At 32.4% G+C, this 25,481-nt stretch overlaps 2 protein-coding genes and 13 non-coding genes across 16 annotated transcripts; 5 read left to right on the top strand and 10 right to left on the bottom strand.

Moving 5' to 3' along the window:
* Nucleotides 1-21, bottom strand: 21ur-14257. Its single transcript, NR_055930.1, has one exon.
* Nucleotides 22-1,666: 1,645 nt separating this feature from the next.
* Nucleotides 1,667-1,687, top strand: 21ur-12285. Its single transcript, NR_055929.1, has one exon.
* Nucleotides 1,688-11,700: 10,013 nt separating this feature from the next.
* On the top strand, nucleotides 11,701-18,495 carry Y73B6A.1 (Protein kinase domain-containing protein; the record flags this gene model as incomplete). Of its 2 annotated transcripts, NM_068629.6 has the most annotated exons (6): nucleotides 11,701-11,763; nucleotides 16,171-16,408; nucleotides 16,524-16,631; nucleotides 17,009-17,367; nucleotides 17,743-18,052; nucleotides 18,297-18,495. In NM_068629.6, the coding sequence occupies 6 exons, from the start codon at nucleotides 11,701-11,703 to the stop codon at nucleotides 18,461-18,463; spliced, it is 1,245 nt and encodes a 414-aa protein (NP_501030.2). The 2 variants fall into 2 exon arrangements, with proteins under 2 accessions (NP_501030.2, NP_001368429.1); NM_001380287.1 differs by lacking the exons at nucleotides 11,701-11,763; nucleotides 16,171-16,408; nucleotides 16,524-16,631 and having other exon boundaries at nucleotides 17,167-17,367; nucleotides 18,297-18,463.
* Nucleotides 15,144-15,300, top strand: Y73B6A.14. Its single transcript, NR_101927.1, has one exon. It is a non-coding gene; the product is annotated as a small nucleolar RNA Y73B6A.14 (small nucleolar RNA).
* Nucleotides 18,496-18,986: 491 nt separating the features above from the next.
* Nucleotides 18,987-19,065, top strand: Y73B6A.17. Its single transcript, NR_157062.1, has one exon. It is a non-coding gene; the product is annotated as a pre-microRNA Y73B6A.17 (primary transcript).
* Nucleotides 19,066-19,179: 114 nt separating this feature from the next.
* On the top strand, nucleotides 19,180-19,238 carry mir-58.2. The gene has a single exon (NR_024306.2). It is a non-coding gene; the product is annotated as a pre-microRNA mir-58.2 (primary transcript).
* A 23-nt stretch (nucleotides 19,239-19,261) lies between these two features.
* On the bottom strand, nucleotides 19,262-21,718 carry C01B10.11 (DUF7596 domain-containing protein). Its single transcript, NM_001026109.5, has 6 exons — nucleotides 21,617-21,718; nucleotides 21,095-21,246; nucleotides 20,755-20,916; nucleotides 20,595-20,706; nucleotides 19,758-20,125; nucleotides 19,262-19,490 (listed from the first exon to the last, which is right to left on the bottom strand). The coding sequence occupies exons 1-6, from the start codon at nucleotides 21,699-21,701 to the stop codon at nucleotides 19,455-19,457; spliced, it is 915 nt and encodes a 304-aa protein (NP_001021280.1). The 5' UTR covers nucleotides 21,702-21,718; the 3' UTR covers nucleotides 19,262-19,454.
* Nucleotides 20,961-20,981, bottom strand: 21ur-15647. The gene has a single exon (NR_055926.1).
* Nucleotides 20,965-20,985, bottom strand: 21ur-6055. The gene has a single exon (NR_055925.1).
* A 22-nt stretch (nucleotides 21,719-21,740) lies between the features above and the next one.
* Nucleotides 21,741-21,761, bottom strand: 21ur-12161. The gene has a single exon (NR_055924.1).
* Nucleotides 21,762-22,285: 524 nt separating this feature from the next.
* Nucleotides 22,286-22,306, bottom strand: 21ur-6875. Its single transcript, NR_055923.1, has one exon.
* Nucleotides 22,307-22,814: 508 nt separating this feature from the next.
* On the bottom strand, nucleotides 22,815-22,835 carry 21ur-14537. Its single transcript, NR_055922.1, has one exon.
* On the bottom strand, nucleotides 22,816-22,836 carry 21ur-8058. The gene has a single exon (NR_055921.1).
* A 1,262-nt stretch (nucleotides 22,837-24,098) lies between these two features.
* 21ur-11294 lies at nucleotides 24,099-24,119 on the bottom strand. Its single transcript, NR_055920.1, has one exon.
* A 136-nt stretch (nucleotides 24,120-24,255) lies between these two features.
* Nucleotides 24,256-24,276, bottom strand: 21ur-5798. The gene has a single exon (NR_055919.1).
* Nucleotides 24,277-25,481: the final 1,205 nt, after the last annotated feature.

Here is a 25,481-nt window from a genome sequence, read left to right as displayed (position 1 = left end):
ATCACATATTTCCGATCTCAAATCTACTCCATATCAAGAACAAACCTATATTATTTGAATGAAGAAGTCAAAAACTTAAAAAATTCAAGAATAAAACTAAATACCTTGGAAAAGAAAGTGGTAATAAGCGAATGCATCGAGAAAATCAATTCCACTAAAACCTCCAGGTATTACTGATTCACAAACCAACTTCAAGCGTTTTTTACTCAATTTATTCTGATTAACACACAGTACATACAAAGTGAAAGTGAAAATCATTTCATTATTCAATAATCATAAATTTTTCAATTGAACGAGCTGAACAAACAACTCAAACATCCGATTTAAATTAATCTGTTAAAAATAAAAAGCTCTCTGGAACATTCCCAAACAATTGAAAAACGAAAAGTAAGAATTGAGTAATGATTATTATTCAAGCAGTCTGTCAATCACGACGAAAACTTACTATAAGCCACAAACTGCCAAATAAACTGTGCAATCTTACGAATATTAATGAAACTCGCTTGAAGACTTGATTCATAAGAATCAATCAAATAAGATCTGCTTACAAAGAGACAAATCGCATCAAAAAATTGATACAAGCTCCATCCACTCGGGTTAATCTCATCGATCTTGATGTACACATAGTACCAAAATGTTCACTCTATGGCTCTACAAAAGTCCATTTAAATGAAAATTCATGACAAATCCAAAAGTCAGCGAAACAAAATACGTGAAACACATTATACAATAGAGATTCAGCATAATCGGAATTACAATCCAAATGCGATCTATACGTATTATTGTTTCCCAAAAGCCTACAGATCAGCAAGAACAAGATCAAATACCAGTGTGTGTGATCGAAGGACGAGCCGGAATTGAAAACTTATCATTAGCATTAGTGCAAATTCTGTTCTCTGTCTCAAGGCAAAACATCTAAAATGCAGCTCTAGGAAAACTACATGCCCACAATCTGTTCATGTGCTCAATTCTTGGAATATATCCAATGCAAAGAAAACTCTAAAAATGTTCTGGAACAGACTAATGTCGATCCGGCAATATTATGATTTCTCTCAGAAAAATATCTGTCAATAAAGAGACCGCAACACGCGGAATGAGTATCTCTGAGCTTAATGCCTGTGCAAGAATCCTGAATTCTTAGCCTGAGATTTTAATAACTGGATACAGAACGTTGAAATTGAAATACTATGGGATACACCAGAAAACCCCACTCGCGCTTTCTGAAATTCTAAATCCAATTCCAAAAAATGTCAATTTTCCCCGAGCCAAAATAAAACCTAGCTTGAGAACTATCATTTTTGCACAACAAAATGACGAAAGTACCATCCACTCGTACCTTACATGTGTTTTCAATTAATGAGAAAACTTGTCTCCATTGTAACCCTCAATAAGAAATAGCATTCAACTCCATCCAGGAATGCAACAAGAAAAGGAAAGAAAATCACCAAAAGAACCGATTTAACCATGTACTACGAGATAAGACAAAGCCACACACAATCACCTCCATCCAGGAATACTACCATGAAATGGGAAGCTCTATCTCAACAATTTGACACTGATCTAAACATTTATGTTGGTTCCCACGGTTTGTACCGCGCTAGAGAGATCCCAATTGCCAACGCTTCCAAGAGTATCACATAAACCAATTGTGATATATGACGATCATTGACACCAAATCCAGCGGATGACGGTCTTACGATCAGTAAATTTGATTCACCTCGGAGTATTTCCAACAACATCAAAGACACGCTGCCACTCGATTCAAACAAGATTGAACCGTTAGGCTAAATTCCCGGATAAGTTAATAAAATGTGTTAGTTTCACATGGTGCTCAATAAACACGTTGTCACTCTATCCAACAAGATCAAGCAATTAGGCTAATTCCCGGATAAGTTAAAATTGTGTTAGCCGAGTCTAAACCCAGTCGCCAAAAATGGTTTTTCGGAATAAGTGTTGAAGTACTGGATATGTCAGGTCATGTCAGCATTGGTGCAGGTTCGAAAACACAACCAGGACCACACCATCGACGAAGACAACGACGCTTGTCTGCCATCTACAAGGACAACAAGTCCTGCCCAGTGCTGTTACCTCATTTTCCAACTTTCCAACCTTTCCGAAAAATCGTACTGTACAAATCACAAAGTGATTTTTTTCATAAATATAATAGTCGATTACAATTGAACAAAAGCTTTACAGTCGAAAAATACGGAAACTTTAATATCAGAAATAATAAGAACAAGTCTATCAGAAGACTATCAGAAGATCAAACAGAGATTGACTGCAATCATGTCGAACACTTTAACTCCGAGCTATCTACTGCTAATTTCCAAGCTGCAAATACCGCAGAAAACAGAAATAGCAAGTATCCATCCAAAACTGATAACCAAGACAAGATAACGTGTCATTTCACACGTTTCTGCTAATACAGTACACCAGAGTCTAGATATCAATAATATCCATAGTCTGATACATCAAAAAACTTGGATTAAGAGAGCGTCACATCTTCTGTTCCGCCCTCCCCCCGGGAGTGTCGTCAATTCTGACGGTCAATTGTCAATCTTGACGACTCGAAGTGCAATAATACGGGTTTCTTATTTCAAAAAACTTGAAAGTTATTCATATCTCGATTCATATCTCATAGCGCGAGGAAGAGACCGCGCAAAGCGGCGGCGGAGCGGTGGAGTTGCTGGCGTAGAGGGCAGTTGCTATGTTTGTTGCGTAGGTTGTTACCGCCACTCGCACAACTTCCCCGTCAACACGTACCTCATTTTCCACGTGATTTGATTGTTAGCTTTATGTTTAATTATCCTATTTTCACCACCTTATCAAGATCCACTCGCGTGTAACTGTTCATGGTTTTTTATCGAGAAGAACATCATCCCTCTTTTTCCATGTACTTTATTGTTTACCCGCCTTACTTGTTTTCTCCTATTTATTCTGGCCCGTTAGACCAATAAATAGGTTTTCGAGTACTCATTCGTTCGTGCTATTTCTCTCTCTCTCTCTCCTTCAGGTATTCAGATGCATTTGAGTTGGGAAGTCTGGGCCAGGTTAGCTGAAGCCTAGACGATTCCGACTACTACTTTATCAACGGGCTCCACACGATGGCCCGTTTTTCAAGATATGAATAACTTTCAAATTTTTTGAAATAACAGGAACTATTTTTTAAAACTGGTGTGTATATGTACAAACGTATGGCATTCATATACATATAGATTTAATTAGAAATATATTGAACTTTTGAAACATGTCTCAACTTTTACTTTTTTTTAGAACACCATGTCTCGTTTTTCAAGCTAATAATAACTTTCAAGTTTTTTGAAATAACTGGAACTATTTTTTAATGAGTAATGAGAGTTAATGATATGCACAAACGCATGGCATTCATATACATATAGATTTAATCAGAAATATATTGAACTTTTGAAACATGTCCCAACTTTTGCTTTTTTTAGATTACGATGGCACGTTTTTCAAGATATGAATAACTTTCAAGTTTTTTGAAATAACTGGAACTATTTTTTAATGAGTAATGAGAGTTAATGATATGTACAAACGCATGGCATTCATATACATATAGATTTAATCAGAAATATATTGAACTTTTGAAACATGTCCCAACTTTTATTTTTTTTAGAACACGATGGCCCGTTTTTCAAGATATGAAAACTTTCAAGTTTTTTGAAATAACAGGAACTATTTTTTAAAACTGGTGTGTATATGTACAAACGTATGGCATTCATATACATATAGATTTAACCAGAAATATATTGAACTTTTGAAACATGTCCCAACTTTTATTTTTTTAGATTACGATGTCCCGTTGTTCAAGCTATAAATAATTTTCAAGTTTTTTGAAATAACTGGAACTATTTTTTAATGAGTGTGTATATGTACAGACGCATGGCATTCATATACATATAGATTTAATCAGAAATATATTGAACTTTTGAAACATGTGTCAACTTTTACTTTTTTTAGATTACGATGGCCCGTTTTTCAAGCTATGAATAAATTTCAAGTTTTTTGAAATAACTGGAACTATTTTTTAATGAGTGTGTATATGTACAGACGCATGGCATTCATATACATATAGATTTAATCAGAAATATATTGAACTTTTGAAACATGTCCCAACATTTATTCTTTTTAGAACACGATGGCTCGTTTTTCAAGCTATGAATAACTTTCAAGTTTTTTGAAATAACTGGAACTATTTTTTAATGAGTAATGAGAGTTAATGATATGCACAAACGCATGGCATTCATATACATATAGATTTAATCAGAAATATATTGAACTTTTGAAACATGTCCCAACTTTTATTTTTTTTAGAACACGATGGCTTGTTTTTCAAGCTATGAATAACTTTCAAGTTTTTTGAAATAACTGGAACTATTTTTTAATGAGTAATGAGAGTTAATGATATGTACAAACGCATGGCATTCATATACATATAGATTTAATCAGAAATATATTGAACTTTTGAAACATGTCCCAACATTTATTCTTTTTAGAACACGATGGCTCGTTTTTCAAGCTATGAATAACTTTCAAGTTTTTTGAAATAACTGGAACTATTTTTTAATGAGTAATGAGAGTTAATGATATGCACAAACGCATGGCATTCATATACATATAGATTTAATCAGAAATATATTGAACTTTTGAAACATGTCCCAACTTTTATTTTTTTTAGAACACGATGGCTTGTTTTTCAAGCTATGAATAACTTTCAAGTTTTTTGAAATAACTGGAACTATTTTTTAATGAGTAATGAGAGTTAATGATATGTACAAACGCATGGCATTCATATACATATAGATTTAATCAGAAATATATTGAACTTTTGAAACATGTCCCAACTTTTATTTTTTTCTAGAACACGATGGCTCGTTTTTCAAGCTATGAATAACTTTTAAGGTTTTTTGAAATAACTGGAACTATTTTTTAATGAGTAATGAGAGTTAATGATATGTACAAACGCATGGCATTCATATACATATAGATTTAATCAGAAATATATTGAACTTTTGAAACATGTCCCAACTTTTATTTTTTTTTAGAACACGATGGCTCGTTTTTCAAGCTATGAATAACTTTCAAGTTTTTTGGAATAACTGGAACTATTTTTTAATGAGTAATGAGAGTTAATGATATGTACAAACGCATGGCATTCATATACATATAGATTTAATCAGAAATATATTGAACTTTTGAAACATGTCCCAATTTATGTTTTTTTTAGATTACGATGGCCCGTTTTTCAAGCTATGAATAACTTTCAAGTTTTTTGAAATAACTGGAACTATTTTTTAATGAGTAATGAGAGTTAATGATATGTACAAACGCATGGCATTCATATACATATAGATTTAATCAGAAATATATTGAACTTTTGAAACATGTCCCAATTTATGTTTTTTTTAGATTACGATGGCCCGTTTTTCAAGCTATGAATAACTTTCAAGTTTTTTGAAATAACTGGAACTATTTTTTAATGAGTAATGAGAGTTAATGATATGTACAAACGCATGGCATTCATATACATATAGATTTAATCAGAAATATATTGAACTTTTGAAACATGTCCCAACATTTATTCTTTTTAGAACACGATGGCTCGTTTTTCAAGCTATGAATAACTTTCAAGTTTTTCGAAATAACTGGAACTATTTTTTAAAACTGGTGTGTATATGTACAAACGCATGGCATTCATATACATATAGATTTAATCAGAAATATATTGAACTTTTGAAACATGTCCCAATTTATGTTTTTTTTAGATTACGATGGCCCGTTTTTCAAGCTATGAATAACTTTCAAGTTTTTTGAAATAACTGGAACTATTTTTTAATGAGTAATGAGAGTTAATGATATGTACAAACGCATGGCATTCATATACATATAGATTTAATCAGAAATATATTGAACTTTTGAAACATGTCCCAACTTTTATTTTTTTTTAGAACACGATGGCTCGTTTTTCAAGCTATGAATAACTTTCAAGTTTTTTGAAATAACTGGAACTATTTTTTAATGAGTAATGAGAGTTAATGATATGTACAAACGCATGGCATTCATATACATAAAGATTTAATCAGAAATATATTGAACTTTTGAAACATGTCCCAATTTATGTTTTTTTTAGATTACGATGGCCCGTTTTTCAAGCTATGAATAACTTTCAAGTTTTTTGAAATAACTGGAACTATTTTTTAATGAGTAATGAGAGTTAATGATATGTACAAACGCATGGCATTCATATACATATAGATTTAATCAGAAATATATTGAACTTTTGAAACATGTCCCAACATTTATTCTTTTTAGAACACGATGGCTCGTTTTTCAAGCTATGAATAACTTTCAAGTTTTTCGAAATAACTGGAACTATTTTTTAAAACTGGTGTGTATGACGCATGGCATTCATATACATATAGATTTAATCAGAAATATATTGAACTTTTGAAACATGTCCCAATTTATGTTTTTTTTAGATTACGATGGCCCGTTTTTCAAGCTATGAATAACTTTTGAGGTTTTTTGAAATAACTGGAACTATTTTTTAATGAGTAATGAGAGTTAATGATATGTACAAACGCATGGCATTCATAAACATATAGATTTAATCAGAAATATATTGAACTTTTGAAACATGTCCCAACATTTATTCTTTTTAGAACACGATGGCTCGTTTTTCAAGCTATGAATAACTTTCAAGTTTTTCGAAATAACTGGAACTATTTTTTAAAACTGGTGTGTATATGTACAGACGCATGGCATTCATATACATATAGATTTAATCAGAAATATATTGAACTTTTGAAACATGTCCCAATTTATGTTTTTTTTAAAACACGATGGCCCATTTTTCAAGCTATGAATAACTTTCAAGTTTTTTGAAATAACTGGAACTATTTTTTAAAACTGGTGTGTATATGTACAGACGCATGGCATTCATATACATATAGATTTAATCAGAAATATATTGAACTTTTGAAACATGTGTCAACTTTTACTTTTTTTAGATTACGATGGCACGTTTTTCAAGATATGAATAACTTTCAAGTTTTTTGAAATAACTGGAACTATTTTTTAAAACTGGTGTGTATATGTACAGACGCATGGCATTCATATACATATAGATTTAATCAGAAATATATTGAACTTTTGAAACATGTCCCAATTTATGTTTTTTTTAAAACACGATGGCCCATTTTTCAAGCTATGAATAACTTTCAAGTTTTTTGAAATAACTGGAACTATTTTTTAAAACTGGTGTGTATATGTACAGACGCATGGCATTCATATACATATAGATTTAATCAGAAATATATTGAACTTTTGAAACATGTCCCAACTTTTATTTTTTTTAGAACACGATGGCCCGTTTTTCAAGATAAGAATAACTTTCAAGTTTTTTGAAATAACTGGAACTATTTTTTAAAACTGGTGTGTATATGTACAAACGTATGGCATTCATATACATATAGATTTAATCAGAAATATATTGAACTTTTGAAACATGTGTCAACTTTTACTTTTTTTAGATTACGATGACCCGTTTTTCAAGCTATGAATAAATTTCAAGTTTTTTGAAATAACTGGAACTATTTTTTAATGAGTGTGTATATGTACAGACGCATGGCATTCATATACATATAGATTTAATCAGAAATATATTGAACTTTTGAAACATGTGTCAACTTTTACTTTTTTTAGATTACGATGTCCCGTTGTTCAAGCTATGAATAAATTTCAAGTTTTTTGAAATAACTGGAACTATTTTTTAAAACTGGTGTGTATATGTACAAACGTATGGCATTCATACACATATAGATTTAATCAGAAATATATTGAACTTTTGAAACATGTCCCAATTTATATTTTTTTTAGAACACGATGGCTCGTTTTTCAAGCTATGAATAACTTTCAACTTTTTTGAAATAACTGGAACTATTTTTTAATGAGTAATGAGAGTTAATGATATGCACAAACGCATGGCATTCATATACATATAGATTTAATCAGAAATATATTGAACTTTTGAAACATGTCCCAACTTTTATTTTTTTTTAGAACACGATGGCTCGTTTTTCAAGCTATGAATAACTTTCAAGTTTTTTGAAATAACTGGAACTATTTTTTAATGAGTAATGAGAGTTAATGATATGTACAAACGCATGGCATTCATATACATATAGATTTAATCAGAAATATATTGAACTTTTGAAACATGTCCCAATTTATGTTTTTTTTAGATTACGATGGCCCGTTTTTCAAGCTATGAATAACTTTTGAGGTTTTTTGAAATAACTGGAACTATTTTTTAATGAGTAATGAGAGTTAATGATATGTACAAACGCATGGCATTCATATACATATAGATTTAATCAGAAATATATTGAACTTTTGAAACATGTCCCAATTTATGTTTTTTTTTTAAACACGATGGCTCGTTTTTCAAGCTATGAATAACTTTCAAGTTTTTTGAAATAACTGAAACTATTTTTTAATAAGTGTGTATATGTACTGACGCATGGCATTCATATACATATAGATTTAATCAGAAATATATTGAACTTTTGAAACATGTCCCAATTTATGTTTTTTTTTAAACACGATGGCTCGTTTTTCAAGCTATGAATAACTTTCAAGTTTTTTGAAATAACTGAAACTATTTTTTAATAAGTGTGTATATGTACTGACGCATGGCATTCATATACATATAGATTTAATCAGAAATATATTGAACTTTTGAAACATGTCCCAACATTTATTCTTTTTAGAACACGATGGCTCGTTTTTCAAGCTATGAATAACTTTCAAGTTTTTCGAAATAACTGGAACTATTTTTTAAAACTGGTGTGTACATGTACAGACGCATGGCATTCATATACATATAGATTTAATCAGAAATATATTGAACTTTTGAAACATGTCCCAACTTTTATTTTTTTTTAAACACGATGGCCCGTTTTTCAAGCTATGAATAACTTTCAAGTTTTTCGAAATAACTGGAACTATTTTTTAAAACTGGTGTGTATATGTACAGACGCATGGCATTCATATACATATAGATTTAATCAGAAATATATTGAACTTTTGAAACATGTCCCAACTTTTATTTTTTTTTAAACACGATGGCCCGTTTTTCAAGCTATGAATAACTTTCAAGTTTTTCGAAATAACTGGAACTATTTTTTAAAACTGGTGTGTATATGTACAGACGCATGGCATTCATATACATATAGATTTAATCAGAAATATATTGAACTTTTGAAACATGTCCCAATTTATGTTTTTTTTTAAACACGATGGCCCGTTTTTCAAGCTATGAATAACTTTCAAGTTTTTCGAAATAACTGGAACTATTTTTTAAAACTGGTGTGTATATGTACAGACGCATGGCATTCATATACATATAGATTTAATCAGAAATATATTGAACTTTTGAAACATGTCCCAATTTATATTTTTTTTAGAACACGATGGCTCGTTTTTCAAGCTATGAATAACTTTCAAGTGTTTTGAAATAACTGAAACTATTTTTTAATAAGTGTGTATATGTACTGACGCATGGCATTCATATACATATAGATTTAATCAGAAATATATTGAACTTTTGAAACATGTCCCAATTTATATTTTTTTAGAACACGATGGCTCGTTTTTCAAGCTATGAATAACTTTCAAGTTTTTTGAAATAACTGAAACTATTTTTTAATAAGTGTGTATATGTACAGACGCATGGCATTCATATACATATAGATTTAATCAGAAATATATTGAACTTTTGAAACATGTCTCAACTTTTACTTTTTTTAGATTACGATGGCCCGTTTTTCAAGCTATGAATAACTTTCAAGTTTTTTGAAATAACTGGAACTATTTTTTTAAAGTGTGTATATGTACAGACGCATGGCATTCATATACATATAGATTTAATCAGAAATATATTGAACTTTTGAAACATGTCCCAACTTTTATTTTTTTTAGAACACGATGGCTCGTTTTTCAAGCTATGAATAACTTTCAACTTTTTTGAAATAACTGGAACTATTTTTTAATGAATAATGAGAGTTAATGATATGCACAAACGCATGGCATTCATATACATATAGATTTAATCAGAAATATATTGAACTTTTGAAACATGTCCCAACTTTTATTTTTTTTAGAACACGATGGCCCGTTTTTCAAGATATGAATAACTTTCAAGTTTTTTGAAATAACAGGAACTATTTTTTAATGAATAATGAGAGTTAATGATATGCACAAACGCATGGCATTCATATACATATAGATTTAATCAGAAATATATTGAACTTTTGAAACATGTCCCAATTTATATTTTTTTTAGATTACGATGGCCCGTTTTTCAAGCTATGAATAACTTTCAACTTTTTTGAAATAACTGGAACTATTTTTTAATGAATAATGAGAGTTAATGATATGCACAAACGCATGGCATTCATATACATATAGATTTAATTAGAAATATATTGAACTTTTGAAACATGTCCCAATTTATATTTTTTTTAGAACACGATGGCTCGTTTTTCAAGCTATGAATAACTTTCAACTTTTTTGAAATAACTGGAACTATTTTTTAATGAATAATGAGAGTTAATGATATGCACAAACGCATGGCATTCATATACATATAGATTTAATCAGAAATATATTGAACTTTTGAAACATGTCCCAACTTTTATTTTTTTTAGAACACGATGGCTCGTTTTTCAAGCTATGAATAACTTTCAACTTTTTTGAAATAACTGGAACTATTTTTTAATGAATAATGAGAGTTAATGATATGCACAAACGCATGGCATTCATATACATATAGATTTAATCAGAAATATATTGAACTTTTGAAACATGTCCCAATTTATGTTTTTTTTAGATTACGATGGCCCGTTTTTCAAGCTATGAATAACTTTCAACTTTTTTGAAATAACTGGAACTATTTTTTAATGAGTAATGAGAGTTAATGATATGCACAAACGCATGGCATTCATATACATATAGATTTAATCAGAAATATATTGAACTTTTGAAACATGTCCCAATTTATATTTTTTTTAGAACACGATGGCTCGTTTTTCAAGCTATGAATAATTTTCATGTTTTTTGAAATAACTGGAACTATTTTTTAATGAGTGTGTATATGTACAGACGCATGGCATTCATATACATATAGATTTAATCAGAAATATATTGAACTTTTGAAACATGTCCCAACTTTTATTTTTTTTAGAACACGATGGCTCGTTTTTCAAGCTATGAATAACTTTCAAGTTTTTTGAAATAACTGGAACTATTTTTTAATGAGTGTGTATATGTACTGACGCATGGCATTCATATACATATATTTAGAACACGATGGCCCGTTTTTCAAAAACCAACGTTTCCAGAAGAAACATGAAATTATTCTTATCAGGCTCTACCCATATTCATGAGCCTTAACCAAAAGAACTCCAAAACTTATTCAGAAAATATTTAAATTTTTGAAACATACATTCTGCAACATTTATTTTTTCCGAAACACGTTGGCTTGTTTATCCAGCTTTTTTTCTAATCAATCAACAACGACCAACGTGTAAAAAATTACACGCACTTTTTTAGTGGATTTTATTTTGATATTTCATTTCTTCATATAGTTGTATAGTTCAACGTTCAACAAGAACAATAATGGTCAAGAACGGATCTCGGAAAACAGGAAAATCTATAAAACGCAGAGCTAACTATAAGAGAGTAAGTTTCGTCAAATTTAGGAGTTTTGGAAAGAGTAAAGACTGAAGAAAAACAAAAAATTGTCAGACTCTTTATCAATTTACAAAAATTGGAAATCTCCAAAAAGACAAAATTTTGTCAAAAAAATGAAGATGGGGAGAGGTTTTATAGAAAATCAACGGTAAAACATGTTTTTTTCGGAAAAAAATCTGCCGCTCTTATATATATATTATCAAAAAATAACAATCGCACACGCCACGTGGATTTTGTTTTTTATTTCTTTTTTATTTAGGCTCCTCCCATGTTTGACCTTTAGTTCAATTTTTAAATTCTCTGTGAAAATAAAGTTGTGGGAGGAGCGTAAATAAAAAACAAAAGCCACGTGGCGTGTGCGATTGTTATTTTTTGATAATATAAATGTGGAGTGTGCAAGCGTGTATTTTTGAAATATTTTGAAAAATTCCAACCAGCTATACCGGCTTCAATCCGGTTGGGGGTTTTTATGTTATCGCGGTGACCCTTGCCCACTCGCCTCACACTATCATTGGCTGTCTGGGAGACGGCGTTTAGACCCCCGAAAAAGGGCTCGAAACGAAACAGCCTCGCTTTGAAATTGACGTAAAATTCGGGTTTTGATCCGACCGAGTTGCAAATAGAGGCAAACGATGTCCAATGATTTGGCCTACACGTGAACACCAAATTCACCCAAATCACTTGACCCACTGATGAGATATCATCACCAGGGCTGGGACTTTTTCGAAATCTCATTTTCGAAAACGAAAACGAAAATTTTCGTTTTAAAACACGAAAACGAAAACGAAAACGAAAATGGCACTGTTTCAAATTTACAACTGGACTTACGGATTTCAGGCCATATGTTGCTTCAAAAGCTTTTTTGTTTGCAAATACTCATTTACTTCTCTCTCATTGACTTACTTTGCTCATTAACTCATTTTTTCAAAAAAGATGCATATATTTTAAGATAGGGCGTTTCCTTGTTCAGAGCTCCAAAGAATGTTGGGCTGGCTTATCGAAAGCGTTGAATTTGGCTAGAAAATTATTCAAGCAACAAATAAAACTTTTCTGCAATATCTAAGAAATTTTTGATGATTTTCGAAAGTTTTCGTTTTTTTTTGAAAACTATTCCCGATGTCAAAATTTTTTCAAAATTTTTATTTGAAACTTTTCACAAACTACCGTATATTTTCTATTAGTGCTGCATCTCAAGCAGTACTGCAGTCTCTAATAAAAAAATTGAGCTACAGTAGAATCCTTATGTTCGAAAAAGGCATTAAGTTCTAGAGCCTATATATATATATATATATATATATAATTCAGCGGAAAAAACAGTATGCCTAAATGACCAATTAACAAATCTTTTGCTTCAATCTCACGAACAATTTTGTACTGAAAAGTGTTCTATAGAACTAACTAACTTCAAAAATAACCATTTTAGAGGAGTTTCAAAATTGTGATTTTTTGCCAGAATTTTTTGCCAGAAATTATTTTTGCCACTTTCTAATGGTTTTTGGTGGGTTAAACCTAGTTTTGGTGGGTTAAACCTAGTTTTTCTTAATTCTGCATACATGATTCACCCGTTTTCAACAAATTTAGAATTCTATCAAAAAAAATTGGCGACCAAGATAAAAGTGCGCGAAGTGCATCAGGGACATGGTTTTTATAGCCAATTGTTGCCTTTTTTGTTCTTAAAGTTGATCTTCAGTAATGAGTTTTAGGAGAAAATAATTGATTTTTCAATACTATCCACACCGTAGAGCAAAATTTCGGCAAAAGTTCGAAAAAAAGTGAAAAAAAACCAAGTTTAAATAAAGTCGTTAAATTTTCGTTTTTCGAACATTTTCGAAAACGAAAACGAAAAAATTCGTTTTCGTCAAAACCCCGAAAATAACGAAAAAACGAAAATGCGAAAACGAAAAAGTCCCAGCCCTGATGGTATTACGGGAACAATAAATCATGAGAATGCGTACTTGGTGCATTTTATTTGACGCGCGATATCTCTTAGCGAAAACTACAGTAAGAGCTTAAATATCAGTTGTTATTTGAGTTCTTACTGTAGTTTTCGCTAAGAGATATCGCGCGTCAAATAAAATGCACCAAGTACGCATTCTCATGATTTATTGTTCCCGTAATAGGGGTACTGTAGTAGTACTGTAAGGGGGGGTACTGTAGGATTACTGTAGTTTTGGAAAAATTGACTTTTTGTCTTTTGAAGTGATATTAGTTTGGTGTTAGTTGGGGAACATGGTCGGGTACTGTAGTAGTACTGGAGAGGTACTGTAGGAGTACTGTAGGATTACTGTAGTTTTGGGAAAATTGACTTTTCGTCTTTTGAATGGAGTGATGAGCCCCATCGTGGTGAGACCCTTCGTGGTGAGACCCTTCGTGGTGAGACCCAATTTCGGAGGGAATTCAAATTTTTTATGAAAAACTTTGCGGGAATTCAAATTTATTTTAATAATTTTGCCGGGAATTTCAAATTTCTAGAGAACAGTCCTGCGCTGAGAATCAGTATCTCGGTTATTTTTGAACGAATCGACTCCAGCTTTCTGCCATAGACCCCATACCCGAAGGGCTAGCAAGTTCGAGGCGTAGCCTTTATTCAAAAAAATTTGGCGGGAATTCAAATTTATTCGAAAATTTTTGGCGGGAATTCAAATTTTTTTAAAAAATTTTGGCGGGAATTTAAATTTTTTCAAAACATTTTGGCGGGAATTCAAATTTTTTCAAAAAATTTACGCGGGAATTTAAATTTTTTCAAAAATTTTTGGCGGGAATTCAAATTTTTTCAAAAAATTTTGGCGGGAATTTAAATTTTTTCAAAAAATTTTGGCGGGAATTCAAATTTTTTCAAAAAATTTTGGCGGGAATCCGAATTTCTTCAAAAAATTTTGGCGGGAATTCAAATTTTTCAAAAATTTTGGCGGGAATTAAATTTTTTTCAAAAAATTTTGGCGGGCACAAATAATTAATTAGTGTACGGAAGCTATTGAATCTATTTTCATTATAGCTAAGCTGAAAAGCATTGTATCTCGGTCATTTTTCATCCTACCGACCCCAGATTTCTCGATTGGACCCCATACCCGAAGGGCTAGCAAGTTCGAGGCGTAGCCGAGAACTTGCTAGTCACTATTTTCTCGTATAATTCAAAAAAGTGGCCTTTTACTTTTATGAAGTTGATCATTCTCTTTAATTTGAAGTGTTTTCGATGCTTTTATCTCTCGAACTGGCTGAGCAGCGACGTTTTCCGTTTCCAATTTTCAGAAATTGTAGCACACAGAGGATAAAGTTCCGCCTCCATCGCGCGGGAAACATTGTCGGGCGCGGAACTCGTGAGATGTCAGGCGTATCATATCACCCACACTCGCGATCATTTTCTTCTTCCCGAAGAAGAAAATCAAAGAAGCTTCTGATTAAAAAGGGGATTCAATTTTGGAATTCTAGCGTAGTTTTAACGTAACTTATGCATTTTAGAGAAATCCACAAAAATGCGCAAGCAAACACGCGAAATGCGCCAGTAAGCTGCCTCTAGTGAGGTTTCGATGCCGAGGAGACTGGAAACTGGAAAAGATTATATTTTTACCATCCGATCGATCGCGCTGAAGCGCGTGCTCCGACTGGCGTACCTAAAATTAAAATCAAATTCTGAAATTTCTAAGACTCTCTCTGCAGATGGAACGTTTTTTCCGGAAGCTTTCAAGCAACGTAAATATTATATACTTCAGTTTCAAGCAATTACAACTTTAAAACCTCAAGTTTCCTGGAACTATTTCTAAATTTCTCGAACGTATAATTTTCTCTACGTTCTTCAAATCACATGAAACTTTTTCCGGTGTTTTCAGAAAGTTTTTGGCGAGCGTTTCTGGAGATTATAGCAATTTTTGGTTTTTTTAATTCTTAAAACTTCAGAATATTCTAGGAGTATCAAAACTTGAAGAAGTTTTTTCGAACTTTCCGAAAGGTTCTAGAACTTTGCAGAAGTTTCCTGATTTTTTCCACGAAATTGAACATTCCAGACTTTTCTCGAATTTTTTAAAAAGTTCTGGAACATTCCAGAGTTTTCCCTCACTCAGAAAATTTATGTCAGAAATGTCAGAAAATTTGAATTTCCCACCAAAATTTTTTCACAGAAATCTGAATTCCCGCCCAAAAAAATTTAAAATAACGCGAAATGATAAGCATATATCTCTTGATGAGGACCGTTTCAAAAGCGGGTTTTGGGTGGAATCTGCTGACAGTACGAAGGGTCTCGTCACGATGGGTCTCACCACGAAGGGTGCCAGGCCACGCCCACTATTCGCACTGACTTTGGGTGTGACGTCACAGACTACAAAGACTACATAGGCTACAAACTCCGGACAGACGAACTGTATTTTTTTATATATAGTTAATGATAGTTAATGATTACAGAATGAGAAGTCTTACGCGGAAATGGTTTTAAGTGTTTTGGAATCCTCTGACAGTATAAATGGATTTTCGCATCACGCGATAAAGAAAGGCGTTTCTCAAATGATGACTCGGACAATTGGCAAAGGCTTTTCGCGCTATATCTTGAGTGCTCTTCAGAAGTTGGAAAGTCAGAAGATCATTTTCCAACCTAGGAAACAACGTTTCAAACTTTCCTCTATCAGAGCTCAAGCAGGACGAGGTTGGTCAATTTTTTATCCACTATCTGAAAAAGTTATATTTAATCAATCTCGTGAAAACGCATGGCTATAATTCGTTTACATTTGTGTTCTTTCAAATTCAAGGTCTCTTTTCAGCCGCCGCACCGACACCTGTTGTCCCAAAGACAACCAAAGGACGAAACGATGTCCATTTGAAAAATAACGCAAGACGCCAAGTTCACAGAGAAGGAGAACGCGCTGAAGGTATTTTTTTCAATGTATAATACTTTCAAAATAAATTTATAAACTGCTTGGTGTGTACGCACAGATGTCAAAATCCTGGCCTTGCCTTTTTGTGGGTCATTTGTTTAGATCATGCCAAAATCGGGACCCAACCAATGCCATTGACCGACATCTCGCGTCGTTGTATCCCGCTGTGGGCGTGACGCGCTGTCACGGTACACATAGCGGGCTGCGGAAGCCGTGAGATGTCGAGGTTGGGCTCACGACTTCGACATTATTATCATCAACAACGAGTGGAAAGAAAAGCGGGTCCTAGATTTTGAGTGTTCTGCGTATATACCACACAGTTTTATTATTGCTAGCGAAGTACTATATTCTAGTATAAGATCATTTTACAGCAAACCTACGACGTGCTCACCTGAATTCTTTGCGTAAAACCACCAGCAGCAAGAGAATCCATTCGTGGGAATCCCTACTCACAGGAAAGGTAGAGAAGCTTGGGCAAGGGAATCATGGCACAATTTTCAAAGTGAGATGGAATGGCAGAAGAGCCGCTATGAAAGTGCTCCATGTGCCGGGCGAAATCTCCGCCGATACTGCCAAAGATGAAATCACAGTCATGAAGAAGGTCGGGTCGGCTGTTTTTCGCAAGAAAAACCCCTCGTTTCTTGAATTTTTGGGAGCCTATTTGGTCGAGGGTCACTCCAAAACTGACCCCAAGCTCCAGTTCAAAAACAAGAACGGCCACCCGCTCCCAGTAAGTCCAATTATAATTTTATTTCAATCACCAGACTCGAAATAAATTAATCAAATATAGGCAGGTCAAAAGTTAGGCACGGCGTTTTTTATTCGTTTTCCGTTTTTTAATGTCAACATCGGGATTCCAACCAATATCAGGCCGCCGACATATTACGGACTCCGAGCGTCACTGTGTTTAATTGCCTGTGGTCGTCGCAAATTGTCCCGCCCGCTGCAAGGAAAATATAGTGCGGAACTCGTAACATGTCGGCGGCCTGATATTGGTTGGGTCCCGATTTTTGCCGCCGTGACTTCCGAAAAAAAAGGCGGGCATGTTTGGACGTACACGCCACGCAGTTTTATTATTTTGAGTGTAGTACAAAATATATTTCAGGAAAAGGCCCAATTCGTGGCGATTTTTATGGAATTGGTTGAAGGAGGAAGATCAATCGGCGATTTCCCATTTAAAACTGATAATGAAAGGAAATCATTCGTTTGTCAATTGGTTGTCGGGCTGATGACTGCACAAAAAGAACTCGGATTTTCACATGGTGATTTGTCCGTGGACAACACCATCGTCACGAAAACGAAGTTGAGGACTGTCGCGTACATCCTGGAAGGAAAAGCAGTCAAACTGAAAACGTCTGGAGTTCTTTTAAAAATTATCGATTATGGCAAAAGTGAATGTAGCTCCGATAATAAAGGTTTGCCTATTTTCAAAGACGGAGAGAAAACTGAACAACTTTTTGTATTAAATTACTGAAAAAAGCTCAACCCGCTAGAGCTCGCTTCTAATAGTAAGCTTCGTATTTTTACCATATATTTTTTTATATTACAAAATTAGAGACAAAATTAAAAAATCAAAAACTAGAAGTTTTTGTTTTCACAAAACCCAACTAGTCACTTTCCTAATTTTCATTCCCTCAACAGTTTAATTTGAAATTACAGCGTCCACCAGCTTTGAAGATTCGGACTACACAAAGCTACGGAACCATGCCATGGATGTTTTTAAAGTTCCCGGATTGAAGGCGCTGGCAGATGCTGTGAACAATTACGATGAGGAACATGCATCATGGTATCCAAACTCGGAGCTTTTCAATGGATTGATTGAATGATATTTTAAATCAATGCTTTATTATTTGCTTTTTTTGAATTTTTTCGAATAAAATATGAGTTTCAGCATTTCCGGCATTTTCCCACTCCACTTCAATTTCGTACACAGAGTTATGTATACTCGTTCTCTCAAGGTTTGGCAAAAAGGTGGGAAAAATTAGACACGAAATGCCGAGTTGTCTACGTCTCTCGTAAGTATATATACTGACAAAAATGAGTCATTTTGGATTAGTTTCTAACTTTAATTTCGTTTCCATTTCTAAATTTGTCATCATATTTTTAGTATAAGTCCTTAATATTTGTAAAATTAAATCACAAAATTTTACACTGCTTTTAATTTATGTTCCCATCATGGTCGGGCGTTTTGTTTTTTCACCAGTTCTTCTTTTGGAATTGGAAGAGAAACCGCTCTACTTTTTACAAAAAAAGGTGCAAAAGTGTCTGTGACTGGAAAAAGTGAAGAAAGACTTCAAGGATCTCATTAAAAATTTATGCAGTTTCAATTGTCCATATAATCTGGTGACGATATTCAATTGCAACCTGTTGGTTGATCTCCTACCAAATAATGGATAAGAGATCAGGCAATAGGTTCAAAAGTGAATAATATTGATTTTTGAGTGACAAAATTAACTTTTCTGTTAATTTTTAAAATATGTTTTTCAATTAGAAAATTTGACTTTTTCACAATGTTGGTAAATTCTGGCAGACATTTCTGAATTGACTCGGTGTGTGATCTCTTACCGTTTTATGGATAAGAGATCAACCATTGAGATCCAAAATTTAGATTTTCAAACCAAAAGTTTCAGGAAGACATTTATTGAAAAAAAAAGGTTTTCAAACATTTTAGTATCGAAACATTTTAGAACGAGGACAGTTAAACTTTGGTAATTCGTGGGATATGTGAGTGGAGGGGGAAGGAGAAAAGGGCGGGTAATTGACAAATACAGATAGAACTTTTAAGAAATTAATGACATTTAGTAGAAAATTGTATAATTAGACAATGTGGACACCCATGTTCAACGCGTAGATCTGAAAATAATAAATATTTTAAAAAATCAAAATTGAAAAATTTCGTTTTTTATTTTTCAAGCTTCAAAAAAATGCAATGATTTTAAAATCAGTTTGAAACTTGCAAAAAACTTGTTCCATATCAAGAATTGAGTAGAATATAAATCAGAAACTGAAATTTTTTCCAAACACTTTTTATTCACTGACAATAAGTATTCATTTTAAAACTAAATTAAAGTACATTTTAAAAAACAAATTTTTCAAGACAAGCCTAAGAAAAAAACTCACTTTAGCCCATTTGATAAGAGATGGCACAGCTCGTGTATGTCTTCTATGTACTGCCCGTTTCTTTGTTGGCTCACATTCCCAAATTCCCTGAACAGTGAATAGAGTCACTTGCTTGGTTTTCGTCTTCTCCACATAGCATTTCAAAAGTGCGTGGGCGATTTCGATAGTTTCAGCATAGATCAAATTGATTCGATCAGCTCCATTTCCAATGATAATTCCATCGACAGAACCGGAAGATTTCGCAAGAAGAATAGTTGAAGATGAAGAGAGGAGAAGAGTTAGATAAGCATCACGTGGAAATCCACAGACTGTCGAGTCAAAGTCGGCGACCGAATCGAAGTCGGTTTTCGTGTATGAGATCATTTTTTCTAGAAAAGGAATAGTTTGAAATCTTGTAATTAAATCAGAAAAATGCCTACCTACGTACCTACAAGGCAGGCACAACTCAACGCCTCAAGGGGTTTGATGGTTTGAAAAATGAACCGCAATGTTTCTATTTATTTTTAACGTATTAAAATTTCATAAAAAAACTTACAATTAGAAAATACTGATTTGATTTTAAACTACCGTTTTTTTCACAATTTTTAACGAATTTACATATTTGGATTTTTAAAAATTCAATTAAAGAAGTCATAGTGAAAAAGAAAAACCAAAAAAGTATAAAAGTAGGTGTGGCCAAATCACTTCGTTCTAACTTTTTTTGTTGAAAAATTGAAGCTCAAATGAAGCTCAAATATTACAGTTTTTTTTTTTTAATTACTTGCTTAAACAAACTAATTAGTTTTTTTTCAATTAAAATTTCCAAGAATAAAGTTTCAGAATATTTTATAGGCTTACGAGTGGAAGGAATAAGAGTTGGAAGCAACTTGGAAACATCATAAGTTCCCTGAATGTACACATTTCTGTCAGTGACAATGAATCCAGCGTCGTCTCTCCATGAATCAGTCAGCTAGAAAAAATTAATAATTTACAACCATTTTAAATAGAAAAAAGTTACCTCAAAAGAGTCAATTGTCACATTTTTCTTAAGATCCAAGTTGTAGGTTCCAAGAGAATGTGTTGAAAGGATATCAGTCAAATGACATTCAGCATGTCTTCCATCTGGAACTGTGTGGAATTGTTGAGCAATTGGAAGAAGGCGACGGTTCTCTTTTACTGTCTGAATATGAAATAAATATTAGAAACATCTTTTAAAAATACATTTCAATCACATGACTTATTGTGCTTATTGCTGAAGAATATATCTCTTTTTATTTAGCAACATGTTGAAACAGCATATTTTTTTAGACTTTTTTTTTATTTAAGAAAAACTAATTTTAAAATTGGAAATATATCACCTCAATTGTGATAAGCTTGAGTTGAAGAGCATCATCTGGTTTCTTCTCAACAATAATATCTTTTCCCAGAATCGTAGAGTCCAACTCCTGAACAACTGCGTAGGCAAGTGATGGTGTGTATTTGATGATTGTCTCACGAGCAAGAGTTTTTCCTGTAAAATTTAAATTTAGTAAGAATAGTGTCAAGATTCTGCTATATAATTGAGATGTTTGTAGCCAATGAGTTTGAACTGTTCAGATTCTAAACCGTTGCTAGTTCTTATTTCAAAAAAAGTTTTTTTTAATTCAAGAATTCGATTAGAAATGTGTTCAATAATCAAAAACTTGGGAAATTATATTTTTAAACACATGTCATCTTATTCAGGAAGTTTTTTTGGTTTTTACTTACTCAAACATTAGTAGATAAATATTTAAACACATTTTTTAATGAAAAATTATCTGAAAAGTTTATGATCACAGTGTTTTCAGTTCAAAGTGTTCTTCTGAAGGTGGCCTTGTTAGAAGGTTAAAACAAGGGCATACCTGATCCGTTCTTGACAAATGCAACACTGGCTTCTGGAAGCTTGGTTGTGTCCAATTTGTTGAGCTGGGCAATTTCAACGGACATTACGAAAGTTAAATAGACTGAAATATTAAGTATTACTAAATTAACTGTATTGAAGAAACAATATTATCACGAAAAAGTGAGTTTAACAAATAGACGATATGAAACATTAAATTTTTTTTACAAGATTCGCACATTGAAGTTTGAAATTCAGGTTTACGTGTACAAAGTACATAATTCGTTGCAATTTCAAATGTGTACACTATCTCCGAATCTACATGGAAAAAGGTGATAAAATGAAAGAAGAAAGTGACAATCTGAAGACAGTGAAGGCAAAGAGATAACCGGATAACATAATAGACATAGGAGGGATATGGGCGGGATCTCGAGAATGTTCTCAAGGTTCCCGATAGAATTGATGAATTGATGAAATTGAAAAGTGAAGAGACTGAATTGGACAAAAGTACGGCAAATTTGGGCGGCATTTTTTGGAATTTGGATGGAAGTAGATAGGCGATAGGTTGGGAGTTCTGGTTGAACTCTTAGAAGTTCATTTCTTGCATTTTTATCATTTATCTTTTATCCAAATCGATGATTCAAATATAATTTTATCTGAGGATTGAAAATCTATTGTGAGAAAATAAATAGACTCATAAAACTGCAGTTTATTAATCGTTTTCACTACTTGCATTAAAAATTGAAGCATTGAAACAGTAAATATTGAAAAAGTTTCCTCAGTTTGAACCACAGTTTTGGATATTTTAATAATTTTAAAACTGTTTTTCATGAATTTTCCGGCCCATTTTAGATCAATATTAGCCTTTTAAAGTGATATCAATCCAAAAATTTTGAAAACAAAATGGTGTGCGATGCCTGAATGTCTGAGTTCCCCGAAGATCCCGTCTTTCTCAAAAGAATTCTTGGAAATAAATGCTTCAATTTTTTAGTTTATAAACGACAGCCAAAAGTCTGGCAATGAAAAGTTGCAAAAAGAAACATATAAAATTCTAGAGATTGCAAAGAAGGTTGCAAAGCATGGGACGGTAAAAATAATTGAGGGAGGTTTTAGGATGGAGGATTAGCCGACCCCCCATAGGGTTTTCATCAAGGTCATTGCGGTAACTTGGGGAAATAATTGAGGGAGTTGAAGATAAAGAATAATGAAAATGTATATAAATTTGTGGGAAGCGGTACTAAATTAAAAAATCTTATTACTCAAATATGTCAAATTTTGTTGAAACAGTGAAAAATATTTTTACTGGATTTTCAATTTTGTTCAAATTTTGGTTAGGTTTTGTAAAAACAAAAGCGTCTTTTACTTTAAAACATTTATTTTCACAAGATTATGACGATTTCCCGGCAATTGTCACATACTTGTTAAATTGAAAACCTTTAGTAAATCTACCAAAATGCAATATAATTGGGTAATTATGTTTGTGAATCAACAATAATTACTTTTTACGGGGAAAAAATACTACAATAAGTTTTCGATTTTATGTCCGAAATAATTACCCTTTTAAGAAAAGTTTACATTTTTGAGTTTGAAATCCAGAATACTGTTTCATCAATTATCCTATGACTATTGAATATGGAGGAATTACTGAAAAGTGTAGCTAATATTTAAGAACTAAAATGCGTGGTAAAAGAAAAACAGGGGGAAATTCAGTTAACCGTTTGAAAAAATGCTCCAAGGTTTGAATTGGCGCGTAAATTCTTGTCCTTCTAGAACCTTAGTTTTTTGCATTCAAACAAGTGGTTTCAGCAGATCTTTTCAATCAATTTATCGAGTTTTCGTTTGAGAAGTTTAAAAACCATCCCACACTCTCAACTTTTTATTTAAATAAAATCTAAAAAACCATGAAAATTCAAAGTTTTCAACAACATATTTTTCTTCAACTTCAATCTGTAAATCCGAACAGTCAAGCCATAAAATCAAAGTTTCATCCTCAAATCACACATATCCTGGCCCTTCCCAATTACTCATTTCTTCCGAACAGAACAGGAAAGATACATAGAACTGAAGAGGAAAGATTTGCCACAATTCTGTCAAATAATGTTTCCATTTTCTCTCATCATCTCTCTGACATAATCAAGTTTATCACTGACAGCGTCATCATGCGCGCGCGCGGGCGGATGGCCAATGCATTATCACTGTTCGTCAGACTCGTGTGTATCCTTGTATCTGTTCTGTACTTGGACATCCATTTGTCTGCATCATTATAAGAATGGCATGAATATTAAGAAAATATTAATGAAAACTGGATTTTTCGAAGATTTCCAGGAGAGAGAGTGACAATAATAATAAAAATTTAAATTAGAAAATACGCATATGTGTACATGGTACAGTAGTTTCAGAATAAAAGTTTACACAACTTTTTCAGCAACAACAAGTGATTGGCTGAAAAAAGTTTTAAAGGCATATTTTCCAAGCGGAAAATTTAAAAAAATTTTATAAATGCTGAAGCTGCAGTAGTGAAAAAATTGAGATGATATTTTTCAGTAAAAAACATTAAAACAGCAATGAAATAGTTTTTAATATAAATAAAAATAATAATCTAATCGTGTTAAATCTAAGGTTTTGTTCAAAGCAAAAAAAAACAATATCCTTTTTTTTGAAAATTGTAGAGGCATTAATCGATTAAGAACGAATTATTTGCAATCTTAATTGCCAACTTCTTGAAACAGCATTTTATTTTTGCTGATGGTAATTTTTTTGAAATTTTGAAAACACCAACAAACCATTAAAATAAAAAAGTTGGAAGAAATGTTTCTAACGTAAAAAAAACAATCGTAATTTTGCTATCTTGTTTAGTAAACTGGTTAGTACCTGAATGATAAAATACGAAACATTCTTCAAATTGGCTGTTGTGAAAAAACAGAAAAAGGGGAGTAAGATAATGAAGAAAATGGCAAATGGGCGGGATCGGTCACTGTTTTAGTAATTAAAATGGACAATGTTTTGATCTATCTCATTAGTTGAAAAATCGAATAATTTTTTGGATTCCAAATTTCCTATACTCTTAGAAATTCCAAAAGTTAAACCATTGAACTTACGATGAGGACGAATGAACTTTTTTTTAAAACATCGATGCAATCATAGATCGGTAAATTGTGTTAAGTGGAGTGAAAAAAGTCAAGTGTTAATTAGAAAAAAAATCAAACGGAAATAGAGTTTGAAATAAGTTGAACGAATTTTAAAGTCTAATTAATTTACAACGGGGCTGCGATTTTTAGAAAAGAACCTAGTGAACAGACGCGCAAATTTCATAATGAAGTCCAATCATATCAATATTGGATTTTTGTACAAATTAATTAATATGCTTTCAAATTAAATCTTCATGTTGAACTCGGGGTGCGCGCCAATCGCCGACAAGCAGATCTGCAGAATGAGCAAGTGTGGCTTGATCTCTCAGTTTTTTTTTTGGAATTTAGTGATAAATATTTAAAAAAGGAAAAAGGTCTTATTTAAGTTGTGACAATCGATCCTGGGCTCAAAAATTGTCTGAGATTTGTTTTTTTTTTTTGATGATTTGTCGGATTTTTTTGTTTGAATTTCCTCTTTGGTTGTACTTATATTTTCCACCGGAAATTTATAGAGTTGACTTGAAAGTGTAAATATTTATTTGTGAAAAATTGGTAATTAGTATGATTTGGTTCTAATTGGAAAGCTGCTCGCCCCTACTTTAGACAAAGTTAAAATTTGAAAAACTAATTTTTTTTGAACATTACGATGAAAATTTTGAAGGAAACTTGTTAAGCTTTCTTATTTCCATAATACAAAGAGATATGCAAAATAAGTTTCTTGAAGTCATACAAACTTCTACGTTCACATGGACTGAAAGT

This window comes from Caenorhabditis elegans, chromosome IV (assembly GCF_000002985.6).
Source record: "Caenorhabditis elegans chromosome IV".
NCBI lineage: Eukaryota > Metazoa > Nematoda > Chromadorea > Rhabditida > Rhabditidae > Caenorhabditis > Caenorhabditis elegans.
The sequence above is the reverse complement of the archived record's forward strand: the minus strand, read 5'-3'. Positions and strand labels throughout refer to the sequence as shown.

What these genes read in the sequence shown, in the direction of transcription:
- C01B10.11 (NM_001026109.5), bottom strand. Translation starts at nt 21,701, where the DNA reads ATGTCCGTTGAAATTGCCCAGCTCAACAAATTGGACACAACCAAGCTT. An exon ending in ATTTGTCAAGAACGGATCAG is followed by an intron (nt 21,247 to 21,616) that starts GTATGCCCTTGT and finishes TAAATTTTACAG; the next exon opens with GAAAAACTCTTGCTCGTGAG. An exon ending in CTCTTATCAAATGGGCTAAA is followed by an intron (nt 19,491 to 19,757) that starts GTGAGTTTTTTT and finishes TATTATTTTCAG; the next exon opens with ATCTACGCGTTGAACATGGG.